The sequence below is a fragment of the Hermetia illucens genome, chromosome 1, assembly GCF_905115235.1.
Source record: "Hermetia illucens chromosome 1, iHerIll2.2.curated.20191125, whole genome shotgun sequence".
Lineage (NCBI taxonomy): Eukaryota > Metazoa > Arthropoda > Insecta > Diptera > Stratiomyidae > Hermetia > Hermetia illucens.
In genome coordinates this window covers 7531223-7545311 of record NC_051849.1, presented here as the reverse complement: position 1 = coordinate 7545311, position 14089 = coordinate 7531223, and the positions used below count along the sequence as shown (strand labels likewise).

At 43.2% G+C, this 14089-nt stretch overlaps 1 protein-coding gene across 2 annotated transcripts in view; it reads left to right on the top strand.

Moving 5' to 3' along the window:
- Positions 1–9836, top strand: part of LOC119646290 (angiopoietin-related protein 2-like) — a 407175-nt gene extending 397339 nt beyond the window's left edge. For both annotated transcript variants that reach the window (XM_038046703.1, XM_038046701.1), the window contains exons 6-8: positions 7941–8128; positions 8197–8383; positions 8577–9836. In XM_038046703.1, the coding sequence (XP_037902631.1) occupies positions 7941–8128; positions 8197–8383; positions 8577–8771 (570 nt within the window). In that variant the 3' untranslated portion in view covers positions 8772–9836. The remainder of the gene's footprint in view (positions 1–7940; positions 8129–8196; positions 8384–8576) is intronic.
- The last annotated feature ends 4253 nt before the right edge of the window (positions 9837–14089 follow it).

The window sequence follows — 14089 nt, the reverse complement described above, 5'->3', positions numbered from 1 at the left end:
CTCATTTCGCTTGTTTCCTGGACTATAATCATGCTGAATTTGAAGGCCTTGACGGGTCCTGGTTTGTTCAAGAAGCGTACATTGGAGGATACGAAAGAATAGTTCGTTAAACGTTTGCTTCCAGGTTCCAGGTTTCTTGATATGAAGGACTTCATTGCAAAACCCTATCCAGGGGTGGCCTCGGTAATAGTTGCTTAAGGTGGTACGAAACGTCCCTCAGTTCACAGAACTATGTTGCAAGTCTGGCTACCAAATTCGTCACATCTACTCACTTGTGACATTTAGGTGTAACTCAGCCATTCAGGCTACAGCTCTCCCTCCTTCCTCCTTTCTCAACCATGGCTTGGGACAGGCTACGATAGAGTTATTTAATTAGACTAACTAATCCAAACTTCATCATCATCAGCAACGGCGCAACAACCGGTATCCGGTCTAGGCCTGCCTTAATAAGGAACTCCAGATATCCCGGTTTTGCACCGAGGTCCACCAATTCAATATTCCCAAAAGCTGTCTGGCGTCCTGACCTACGCCATCGCTCCATCTTAGGCAGGGTCTGCCTCGTCGATTAAAACGTAATCAGTTCAGTTGTATTATCCTCACGACTTCTGTTCCAAGCAAACATTCTTTTCCGAATCACAGCCCCTATTGCCCCCACTGAGACAACATTCCTGCTTGGAATATACTTTGACTTCTGATTATGCACCACCCTTGCTGTGTGGTTTCCTTTTACGCATAGTTTAAATATTCTTTGAAACTCAGCTCCACCAACCACCCCCAAACACTTTCAAATTGTACAATTTGTCACCCTTTAAATTGAGTGACAAACACTTCCACTTCATATTTGCAGGAACCATGAAAATACCCCGCCCACAAATCAACATTTTCAGGGAAAAACCCATTAAAAATAAGTTAAGCGCGTCACAAATTGTGTCAAAATTGCAACTTTCAACTAGAAAGCATTGAGGTCAATAGATTCCTAGCGCGGATTGGAAAAACCTTAGGCTACATTTTCTTACAAAGCTGTCAGATTGTCCTATGTACCAAACCATGTGGGTTGGACGGAAAAGTGGCATAATGTCATTATTTCTAACGAGAAAAGAATTAGACTTGCATATACGACGGACGTAGCTGTTACTACCAGGATCTTCGTGCAAATGACCCCTCAAAAATGAGCCGTGCGTCATGTAGCAAAAACGCCAAAAAAATGCTGTCTCCTTCAATACTATTTTCCGACTGGAAAGTTAGATGTCCAGATCTTAGTCCAATCAAAAATGTTTGAGGTCGTGGACATACACCAAACGTTGGTTAGCAAGATGACACTGGCATCCATTAGTTGACTTCCCAATTTCAAGGTTCATATCCTGCTATTCTTGTGTTTGGAGAAAAGTAGCAGCTGTAGAAATGGGCACCTTGATGCCGTTGAGTTTTGCCCTTATAAAGCCGCCTCTTTGGAATGCCATTGTTCCCTGTATATGATTTCTTCTACACTCCATATTACAGTGTAGGTGGACGTATCCCTCATTGGAGCACTACCATAATTTCAGTTTTTCTTCTTGTACAATACAGATTCCAGATCTTCACCCCCAACTTAATAAGGTGCTCCGCTTTTCTGCAGAAGCGCATATTGCGTTTTTTAACCTATCCTTTCGATTGTTGTATGCTTTTGTAAAATAGCTAAAATTAAGGCACCTGAATCATCTTTTTTTTGTGTACTTGTTCCCTTAGTTCATCATCATCAATGGCGCAACAACCGGTATCCGGTCTAGGTCTGCCTTAATAAGGAACTCCAGACATCCCGGTTTTGCGCCGACGTCCACCAATTCGATATCCCTAAAAGCTGTCTGGCGTCCTGACCTACGCCATCGCTCCATCTTAGGCAGGGTCTGCACCGTCTTCTTTTTCTACCATAGATATTGTCCTTATAGACTTTCCGGGTGAGATCATCCTCATCCATACGGATTAAGTGACCCGCGAAGCTTAATCTATTGAGCCGGATTTTATCCACAACCGGACGGTCATGGTATGGCTCATAGATTTCCTTATTGTGTAGGCTACGGAATCGTCCATCCTCATGTAGAGGGTCAAAAATTCTTCGGAGGATTCTTCTCTCGAACGCGGCCAAGAGTTCGCAATTTTTCTTGCTAAGAACCAAAGTTTCCGAGGAATACATGAGGACTGGCAAGATCATAGTCTTGTACAGTAAGAGCTTTGACCCTATGGTGAGACGTTTCGAGCGAAACAGTCTTTGTAAGCTGAAATAGGCTCTGTTGGCTGACAACAACCGTGCGCGGATTTCATCATCGTAGTTGTTATCGGTTGTGATTTTCGACCCTAGATAGGAGAAATTGTCAACCGTCTCAAAGCTGTACACTCCTACCCTTATTCTTCCTGTTTGACCAGTGCGGTTTGATGTTGTTGGTTGATTCGTCTTCGGTGCTGACGTTGCCACCATATATTTTGTCTTGCCTTCAGTGATGTGCAGCCCAAGATCTCGCACAAATCGACGCCTGCTCAATCTGGATGAAGGCAGTTTGTACGTCTCGGGTGGTTCTTCCCATGATGTCGATATCGTCAGCATAGGCCAGTAGTTGGGTGGACTTGAAGAGGATCGTACCTCTTGCATTTACCTCGGCATCACGGATCACTTTCTCGAGGGCCAGGTTAAAGAGGGCGCATGATAGCGCATCCCCTTGTCGTAAACCGTTGTTGATGTCGAATGGTCTTGAGAGTGATCCTGCTGCTTTTATCTGGCCTCGCACATTGGTCAGGGTCAGCATAGTCAGTCTTATTAATTTCGTCGGGATACCGAATTCTCTCATGGCCGTGTAGAGTTTTACCCTTGCTGTGCTATCATAGGCGGCTTTAAAGTCGATGAACAGATGGTGCAACTGTTGTCCATATTCCAACAGTTTTTCTATCGCTTGCCGCACAGAGAAAATCTGATCTGTTGCTGATTTGCCTGGAGCGAAGCCTCTTTGGTATGGGCCAATGATGTTCTGGGCGTATGGGGCTATCCGGCCTAGCAAGATAGTGGCGAATATCTTATAGATGGTACTCAACAACGTGATACCTCTATAATTGCTGCACTGTGTGATATCTCCCTTTTTATGTATGTTCCCTTATTTGGTTGGATTAATTGGCAGCTCTGCAAAACGCTTATGAGATAAAGGGGCAAAGACGAATTACGATTTCGTTTAAGACAAAGACAACTCATTAGACGCTACCTCACCTTTGTCCTCAGAGCAACACGAACACAGCGGTTCGTAGATGTTAACCCTCCTTTTTATAATTCGCAAAATAAAATGTGGGTACGAATTATTTCGAACGTAAATACGCCACACTTCAGACCAAAGCTTGGCCGAAGCAAGATTTTTTTTTTTTTTTGTTTAAGGATTGAGAGCTCAATTAGCGTAGTTGAACTGTTACGGTCAATTCGATGTAGCCTACAAGAAGCGCTTCCATAGTTCTGACTTTCAGATTCAATTGATAACGTTGATATCATGTAGGCTCAGAGTTTTGAGACGTTGTTGCCAGAGGCATCTCTAAGATTGTTTATGGATGACCTGCTTAATGTCAGTTATCTGGCTCTTATCAGAGACGCAGCGCTTCTCTCTCTACTTCATAGCCACAGCTGTGTGCATTATCAGGTTGTTCGGCCATCCAGGCCCTGTATATATGACCAGGATTCAACACATGATAAGTGCAATAAATTTTTCATAAATATGATATACTATAGGTTACTTAGCAACAGCAAGAAGGATGTGCCCATCATGTTCGCCTTCGTTATCTTGCACTGTCTGCAACAAGGAAGTGAGAGGAGATTCTACTTATGGTAACTAACGTAATTCTACCTGCTCGACAGAGTCAGGATCAGGCGATGACGGCTTTACGGTTTCTTACCAGGGCAGAGGCCGTCACCGCCTGACATTTTTTGAAAGTTTGGGTGCTAAGCCCTAAACGCAGGGTCCGTGGACCAAAAAAAGAAGGACTAAGTTGCTCCCCATTTGGTCCGATCCATCATTAAGCTGATGCGGACTTAGAACCCCATCATTCCCAAAAAAAATTAGTTTCAGCTCTGGCCAAACTCTGGTCAATAAGGCGGATTTGCGCTCAATATAGTAGTCATATCGTGTTCAGCGATTTATATAAAGGAGCACTCAACATTTGCGAGCCGCTTCGGTCACTCTGCTCCCAGGGCAGAAGTGAGGCAGCGTCTGACGATTTGCCTCTGCCCTGGTAAGAAACCGTAAAGCCGTCGTCGCCTGACATTTTTTGGAAGTTTGGGTGCTAAGCCCTAAACGAAGGGTCCGTGGACCAAAAAAAGAGGGAGTAAGTTGCTCCCCATTTGGTCTGGTCCAGCATTAAGTTGATGCGGACTTAGGACCTCATCATTCTCAAAAAAACAAAAAAAAAATATTTTGAGTTGCTGAACCCTGTTTTGTTGGTTCTTCAGCTCGCTTATGTCCCTGTATGATGTTATTAAGCAACTCGCCTAGACTGTTCAGACTGTTCAGCTCAGACGCTAATTCAAATGGTAAAGTAGTGGGCTCTAGGATTTTTATGGCGCTTACCTATTTGTGCATTTTGTTGAAGGATCCTATGGTGTTTCAGCAATTATCACACCTCCCAGTTTGTCAACGGTTTTACTTAAGAAGCAGTAGTTTTGCAATATAGCTATCTGACTTTCTCTTCAGTTCTATGTTTTTGTTTCCAGTTAAGTTGGTAACCAATTCTACGTCAAGATTTTGGCGCTAGGGGACTTTGTTAACCGCTGGCTCTAACTTTCAGGCTCACTCTAGTCGAAATTTTGGTTTTCGGGGTGGATAGCAACACATTGTTTCACATGGTTTAGCACTGAAATCCCAGTTCGTAACCATCGGATACACATCATTCAAGTAACCCTCCATTATCTTACTAATGACGGAGGTTTTATCGTTGCATCGTCCACTACTACCACGGTTTTATCAAGTTTCCTCAAGATTGCATCCATTATTAACGACCAGAAGAGAGGGGAAATGGCTTTGACTTGTGTCTGCCCATTTTTTGGTGATTCTACTGTTCCTGGTTTTCAGAAAAAGTCGTACCGGCTTGTTTACATAAATCTGATTATATATTGGGAGATTGGGGGCTGACACTCTACCGCCTCGACTATCGCACCGTTAAATCCTGAATGAATTTAGGCAATTGGCCACGAAATTGGTTAAGCCCATAGGTTGGAAACAGTGAATCGGGATTCTATAAGGCCACGCTACTCCTTAATTATAAGGAAGCCAAAAAGAGCACACAACCCATGATGAAGTAATTGAGATATCACTCAAGGATTTTGAAAAAAGAGGAGATCAACGAGATATATCAAACAAAGACTATTGACGCTGAATCCAACACTGACGTCGAGATTGTCGGCTGACTTGAAGATAAGAATTATACACCGAAGTGAAATAATGACCATGTTATTAGGCAAGAGGTGGTTGAAGTCGGTCAGCAGAAAAATCTGTGGAGTTGATGAAAGTAGAATAAGTTTAGAAGGAAGAGAAGGTTTGCGAAAAAAACCGCGCTTTGAAATAAGTTTCTTTTCAGATACGCTTGCTGAAATTTTTTTAGTGGCGATCTATCTAGGGGCAATCTAAGGTACAAATCAATATTCATTCCAAGGTGTTCAGTATAAAGAGCTGTCGTTTGCAGATCTGATGTTCTTCGTAAGCTCGTGACTTCGCCTCTACCCCTTCAGGATACAAAGAGCTCTTGCCACTCTCGAAGATTGTGATGCATAATTGAGTCAAATATAGCCTCTCATTTTGGCAGGGTACTGCAGCCCACACGAATTCGTCTAATATCATCCGCCATCATGAGTAGTATACTCAGCATGCTGATCTCCTGCTCTATACCATGAATTGTACTCGATAGGATGTGCTTGTTCACTAAAAGCTCCAGTATCTGGTCGGACAACTCTGTCCAGATACCACCCGACCTTTTGAGAAAGAACGCAGTTATATGTTCTTTGGACAGAATTTCACTGAGCCTTACTGGGTCGATGGATTTATGGCAGAAGTCCTACTAAAACCTCTTCTTAGCAATCTTACTGACCTTCTTATATATTTTAAGACATTCTTTACAAGGCAAACAGAATTTGTGTCGGCCGCAGGCATTTGAAATCTCTCCAGTAAGTTCTTTGAAGTCAAAGAGACCTTGAGTGCACCACAGTGTAATGTTTTCTTGGGACCGGAGGTCATATAAACAAGGCCTTCTCCAGGGTCCTTTCCTTTAAATCCAGCTTTCCTGGAGTGTCAATATTAGAGTTGTTCTTGATAACTTAGATGTGAAGACTAAAGGCCAAATTTGGTCCAATCAATTCTCTCGGGACGTTCAAAGTGATTCAAATTTTCGTTTTAAGATTCATTTCGTAGAATAACCAACTATGGTCCAATAAGAGTGGGACACTCTCTATTAACCAATCTGAAAATTCCACAGTCCACATTGATGAAAATAATAACTATTCGGTTCTTCTTCATTGCCATTATCTGAGACTTGAAAATGAAAGTTGGAGTACCACTTCTGTCATAGAGGACTTACCTCGCTCGTTATTTTTAGAGCAGCGGCATAGTACCATGTCTTGGTTTAAGGCCGCACTCAACAAAAGGAATGTTTCTTCTGATACTGATAAAGGCTATTAAATGGAGAAATTCATCGAACGATGTTACTCTGTCTTGGCCCCCAAAAACCGACTAGACAACCAGACCTTCTCCTGCATCAAGTTCGAGTTTAACGACAGTTTCTTGCACGGATGTACGTTATAATTAATAGACAGTAAGAGCTGCTGAAATTTTCTATATTTCCGCGCTGCTAAAATCGCATTACAAGGAATTTTCGACTCGGCTTTGCTCAGATAATAGACTTTTCTCACTGATACCGTCGCTACCTCATTTCCCTGGATTTCTTGCCTATCTTATATTGAAAAGTTGTCGCCTGCCTTTCTCGGCTTCGCCACTTGAAGCTTAAGCTTTCTCCCCTCCAGAACCCCAATGTAGGAATACTTCATGCCCGTACATATTGACAAATATGTTTTGTTCATTATTGAACCTACAGAGTTCATTTATATGTACGTATCCCAAGTGGAAGAAAAACTGTTCTACGTTCGCGGTTAACACCAAAAATACTTACATTGGTCCGACAACTATCCATATCCTCTTCTGAGTTCCGTATCGTTAACGAAGAAAAACTATGAAATGTAACCTTTGACGCCTTCTTTCCGACTTACCTAGGCTTGGCATAACGTACGAAGGACCGTACCTGATGGGAGACTCTCTATACAGGCTCACTTATTGCTAGCCATTTAAAAACCCCCCATACTTTGAAATCCGGCTAGGCTCTTTGTCTCCTCGGGGTCTACAACGAAGTGGTCTCCAATTTTTGTATTTGTCAATCCCCAAAATCATTAATCAAGCTGCTTTTCAGTTTCTCCCTAATTTTTGAGGTAAAAGTAACTCCTTCCAATTTGAACATGTGTATGAATAACATTTTTAAAGTTTTGTGGAACTACCTCTCTGTTTGTCTACCTGTCCCTTGGACGCACACTATCTGTGCGTCTACCTGTTTGTCTGTCATATGTGCATTTCTCGCAAACAGTCATTTGAAAGCAATGTTGAATCTGAACCCCCTGCATTTTTCAGAAACTACCCAACTGAAAAAATTGAAAAAATCCGAATATCTCCGTATAACATCTATGCCTCAAAAGACCCCTTAAATGTGTAACCAAGATTTATAAAATTGTGTGATAGTACAGAACAGGGACTGATACTAGAAATTTTGGTGGAAATCCTTCTATTACTAACGAAGTCATAGTTGGTCACAATTGTGTCTAACGCTCTGTTTTCGGTTTTTGACTTGTCCAAACACTTATTTATTGAACAACTGTTTAAATTCTAATTTCATTATTTTTCTAGGTCATTCAAAGACGTGACGACTTCGGCGAACCCCGTGAAAATTTCAACAGAGATTGGTCAGATTACAAAAACGGTTTCGGCGACCCAGCTAAAGAATTCTGGCTTGGAAATGAAAATATCTATATGCTCACAAACAACGAAGATTACTTACTGAGAGTCGAACTTGAAGATTTCGAAGGTAACAAAAGGTAAGACCCTTCCAAGACAAAGATATCGACGCCCAGCGATCAGTACTATAAGTGCTATGTATTTCCAGGTATGCGCAGTATTCACACTTCAAAATTCACTCGGAAGCTGATTACTACAAACTTGAAATCGACGGCTACGAAGGCAATGCTGGAGATTCTTTGAACGATCCTTGGTATGGATCGAATAACAGTCCATTCTCCACATACAACCGCGATAACGACAGGAGCTCATTGAATTGCGCTAGCATGTTGAAGGTAATGCATATTCAGTTTTAAGGGTTGTCCTATATACAGTTGACAGGACCCTTCTCTTTGAAGAAGAGATTTTCATCAGCAATATCCAAGTCCTGGTGTCACGTACTAAATTTCAATTTTCAGATACTTTTATCTGAAATTTTTCCTCTGAATTTTCCGCATTTAATAATTTTTTTTTTTTATAAAATTCCAGGGTGGATGGTGGTGGAAGTCATGCGGTCGTGGTCTCAACGGTCTCTATCTACATGACCCACAAGATCTCACAGCGCGTCAAGGCATTGTATGGTTCCGCTGGCGCGGATGGGATTACACTCTAAAGAAGGCGATTATGATGATCAAACCTCGTGGACCACAATCAAATCCACAAGGACAGGCGGGAGCAGCATAAATCACATTAAAAATCAGTATCAGAAAATATTACCATTATAAAAAGAATACTTCCCTACCACTACCCCTTCCCAGTCCTTGAAACCAGTCCCTCCCCTAAATACGAAAACGTACCTTGGAAAGAATGCTAGCCGATTGAACTGATTACTTGATCTGAATTTTATGGATTATTTTTGCCTTTCTCGACACGTTTTCACCCCCTCAATGCATTCTGACTAAAGTTTGCTATGATATAATTCAAGTTATTTTCACTGGCCGGTTTGGGGCAATGTATTAAATTCAAATGCGTGATTTTCATGTAAGTAGATCATAGAACCTTACAGCAGTTTGCCCAATAGCCATTTTGTCAATGTTACCTGGATTCGGTATTCGCGGAAAATTTAATTTCCCCAGCCATGTACCCACTTTCTTGATCTACTCGTGAAAGTCGACATGAGCCCAAAGGACCCATAAACTGGACCCTTATCAACATTGGAAAATTCGGGCAAACACCAATAACTGAGGCATCACCGAACATCCTAAAGTAATTCGAACGTAGGATTCCATAACATCTCCATTTAGGCTACCGTTATTGTTTTTTTTTTATTCCCTCTGACGAACTCATGATTTCCATCATTAATTTCATATAAATTATTTTAGCATCGCACAAATCATTTCATTTATATTACCTACCCCGCGGATAATAGTCTTCCCATACTCCTCCCAACTTTCTGTTGAGCCTACTTTCCCCTCACATTTTAGCTTACTTAATTTTAAGTACGCAAAGGTATTTTCCTTGGTTTTGCTAATGCAAGATGTTTAGAAGACATTCAAAAAGAAAACGATTTCTGCATTTCACTCTGTTCATCGTTAGTTTGTTTCAAGCAGGTTTAACTCTTTGACATCTGCTAAAATTCACTTTCTGATTCACGAAAGCAAACTATGAAGTTAATATGTGAGGAAACTGTTTTTCTTTTCATGGTAGAGAAATTGTGTAAATATCGTTTTTATGCGTAAATGTACAGTGTTTTTATATGTATTTTATAAATAGATAATAAAATAATAAATAAGGTATTTTTGTAGTAAATCGTCTTTCATTTTGAAAACCCCAATTTTTGTCCTCCACCTATAGCGCTGCGTTTGTCCAAAATTCAATCAGAAAATTTTAAATACAAGATTATTCATCAAAATCGATATTGTCCTCTTCAAAGTAGTCTCCATTATCCCCTCTCGGCTGCTGAAATACGTACAAAATCGTCGTTGCAAATTCAATTCCACTTTTAATGTTGCGATAAATCCGAAATATGCGCACAGAAGAATGCTCTCAACACCACGTCACTTTCACAATTGTTGTGCTATGACATTTTACAGGGAATTCAGATTTATTGAGCAAAGAAAAGAAATACATGTGCTGTACAAAAGAATAATAACTTAAAAGCTCAAGCGTGACTAATTAAGTATGTAACGCTAACCTACGGAGATATCCGGCCTAGCCGGTTACATGTTATAAAGTGAGAAGGTGGTGCATGTCAGTGCTCATCTGACATAGCATGTGCTTAAACCTAGTAATAATTTATAACTTACGACTAAACAAACTAAACAAACATAACACAAAATAGTACTCCGTACTGGGAAACGGGAGAAAGGGAGTTTTTAGGCACCGGTGGACAGGATTGATTAACGGAATTGGAGTAAAGCGCAGTCCTTTCTCAATGGTGTTAGCATTCTGAGAAAGGACTACCTTTTACTCGTTTTGGGCCTGTGCGAGGACAGTGACCCAAGCGGGGAGGGATGAAAAGGGCTGTGGGATTGCGGGGCATGTATTGTGAGGCTAAATTGGTAGAAGGAGGGATCTTATTTTAGGGAAGAAATTAATGCTTGGCGATATTATATTATGTATAGGCTAATTAGTGTCTATTGTCTTAATCTGTACTAAGTAAAGAAAAAAAATAGTAGGTGATCTACATCTGCGCGGGGGATTGACTGCCAGAGCAATGGGCTTACGCGGTTAGCCTCTGTGAAAGTCCGGGGAGGAGTTTTGATAGAAGGAGAGGATGAAGGAGGGAGGGGAGGCGTGGTGGTTGAGATTAGAGTTACTGTCCGAGAGGAGAGTCAGCCCTGACACGTAGTACCTCTTTTTTTTTTTCTTAACACATTCAATTTATTTTGTTTGATTTTGTTACAGGTAGTTTATGAGTAAAATTAATACTAGACTTATCTCTAACAGCTTAACTTTACCTAGAAATTCACATTTTGCTTAATACTAGACTTAATTTACGGTGGTATTAATTTATCCTATGGCTAATGCTATAGAAGGGAAAGTCAGGAAAAACCCCTCTTATGTTGTTGTTTGTTCGTTGGATAATTGTGTTGCATGAATGGATGGAGAAAGGATGCATATAGGGGAAGGTGGTGTTATTGGGCGGTGGAGTAGACGAGGCCAGGGCGATGTCGATCGTATGGGCGGTTGAATATGATCATCTTCCCGCCGCGATAACTGCTGTTTTGGGAGGAAAGGGTTAGGAGGTCTGAAGGGAGGGGATGGTGGCGGTATGTGGGGTTAGTGTTATGGTTGCGTATGTGGGAGTAAAACTGGATGAGGTTGTTTTCATAGGCTTGACATTTGATGAGGAATTTGGTTAGTGAGGTAAGGAGGATCTGGTCTATGCGGGAGCACTTTACCTCGTCGTAGACAGCTTGGTTGGAGTGGATATTGGACTGGGAAAGGGAGAGGCGGAAGAACCTCCTTTCGCGTACCCGAAGGCGCTCCATTTGAGCTGAGGAGACGTCACACTATGCGACGAATCCATATGTAATTAAGGGACGGATTAGCTGCTTATAGCAGTGGAGTTTCACTTTGGGGAGGATGGCGGAGTCTTTCTTAAGGATGAGCCATAGGGTTTTTTGTCCTGTTAGGGTCTTTGAAATGATGGAATTTACCTGGGGTATGGGTGATAGGCGGGTATTGAGGGTTATTCCCAGGTATTTAGTGGATTTGACGGAGGGAATGGTAGAAGGTCCGATCTTGATAGTGAGGTTGCGGGTGTCGGCCTAGCATCTTGCGGGTAAAGGTGGCTCTACCGCGGAAGACGATGGCTTCGCATTTGCAGGGGTTGAGTAGGAGTTTCCAGGATTGGAGGAATTTGTTGAGGGTTTGGATTGAGGTATTGATGCGGTTTTGGGCGGATTTTATTCTCCGGGAAGAGGTGTAGAGGATCAAGTCGTCAACGTATTGGATGGTTTTGACTGCTTGGGGGGAGTTGGTAGGGTGCTGGAGTGGGATATCGGCGGTGTATAGGGAGAAGAGGGTTGCTGACAGAACTGAGCCTTGGGGGATGCCTGCGGGAGGACTGTAAGGGTCGGACAGGGTATCGTGGATACGGACTAAGGATTGGCGATCAGACAGGTAGTTAAGGATGAGTTTGCATAATTGTGGGTGGAATTTGAAAGTGTGGGAGAGTTTGTAGGTGAGGCCGTCGTGCCAGACCGCGTCGAAGGCTTTCTGGATATCGAGGAGGCAAGCTGTGGTGGGGATGTTGTTGTTTAGTTGGAATAGGATGTCGGTTTTGAGGACTAGGAGGGCATGTGAGGTGCCGTGGCCGCGCCTGTTGGCAAACTGGAAGAGGGGGATAATGGCGTGGTCGGTGATGTGTTGGAGCATGATATCGTGGATGACGTGTTCGAAAATTTTCGATGTCACGTTGAGGAGGGAGATGGGGCGGTAGCTGCCCGGGGAAGCTGAAGGCTGGTCCTTTTTTAGGATTGGGACGATGTGGGCTCGTTTCCATGGGGTGGGAAAGTGTGCAGAGAGGAGGCATTGATTGAAGAGTTGGGCGAGAAAAGGGCTTAGGGTTTTGGCGCATTTTTTGAGGATGATGATGGGGATGTGGTCGGGTCCGGTAGATTTTTTATTATTCAACTGTTTGGGGTGTGACGGCTTGTATTGGTAAGCAGTAGGGTGTTGTAGGTTCGGATGGTGGGATCGGGAATTCGGTGTGGATGGCTGGCGTGGTAGTGATGTTGTGTATGTGTTGGCGCACCGCTGTTTCTGTGGGTGGGTCGGACAAATGTTGGGTGGTGTGGTGGGCGGCTAGAAAGCTGTTAGCAATCAGGTCGGCGTGGGCTTTGGGTGAAGTGTTGTGTGGGAGGACGCTGGCTGAGCGGGGTTTGGCTAGTCGGGGGCAGGTACCCCGGAGTTTATTGCATGTTTGCTGATTAAGCGAGATTTTCGCATGCTTTACCGCGTAGAGATCAGCGTATAGCGTCTGGATCGGGGATTGGATGCGTTGTGTGAGGGAGTGGATTTGTGACTTGAGGAAGTTAAATTGAGGAGCGTACCTGTGCCTGTGGAGCTGGCGTCGTAGGGTTGATTTTTGTTTGATGATGTCTAGGATGTGTGGTGGCAGGGTGATTAGGCCCTGGTAGTTTAGTGGTCTGAGAGGGATGGTTTCGTTGCAAGCCTTTTGTGTGGATTCCGTGAGCTTTTCCACGGCTGAATCGATTTCGGTAGGAGACGGATTGGACGGGAGGCGGATGGTCGAGAGTTTGTCGGCTAGGTTGTAGTTGAGGCGTTGCCAGTTAGTGGCAGCGTAGTTGGGAAGGAATTTAGGCTGGGATTTGGGGCGACAGTGACCTGTCCTCAACCGGGCGCTTTGACATAGCGCCTCGCCGCTCAATGTTTGATCGAAAACACTACGATCGCGATTGTGTTTTGTTTTTCACTCCGCACTTTGGATTTTTCACTCGGCACTTTCGTGAGCACACCTCCGATCGTCTCGGACGCTTGAGACTGACTGACGTAGTACCTCTGTTCGCGTAATAATGCATTGCGTTTAGCGAGATTATGGGGCAAACCCCAGAAAGGTCGTACAGAAGAGAATTTTGGTGGAATTTTAGGTTTCGCCTTCTGTATTTGGCCGTGCATTTCCTGAGTATCGTCCTTTCAAAGCGTTGGAGGGCTTCTGCTACGTTCGGAGACATGGTAGCCCATGCTGGGAAACCGTAGGTCAGGGTTGGACGAATGAGAGTCTTGTATAAAAGGGTTTTGGTCGCAGGGTACTGGGCCCGGGATGAGAGGAGGTTTTTTAGGGCAGCTGATGCCTTAGAGGCCTTGGCGATAGCAGATCTGACGTGGGGGTTGGATTTGAGTTTGTTGTTGAGGGAGATTCCTAGGTATTTAATATTTGATTTCGGCTTGAGAGTGTGGTTAGCAATGCGTAACTGCAGGTTTATGCTTTCTGAAACTGTGCGCCAGTGGCACTTCCCACTGGGGTTTCTGAAGCAAATAACCTCAGACTTAAGGGAGTTAACGGTGAGGGCCCACCAGTTGAAATAAGCGAT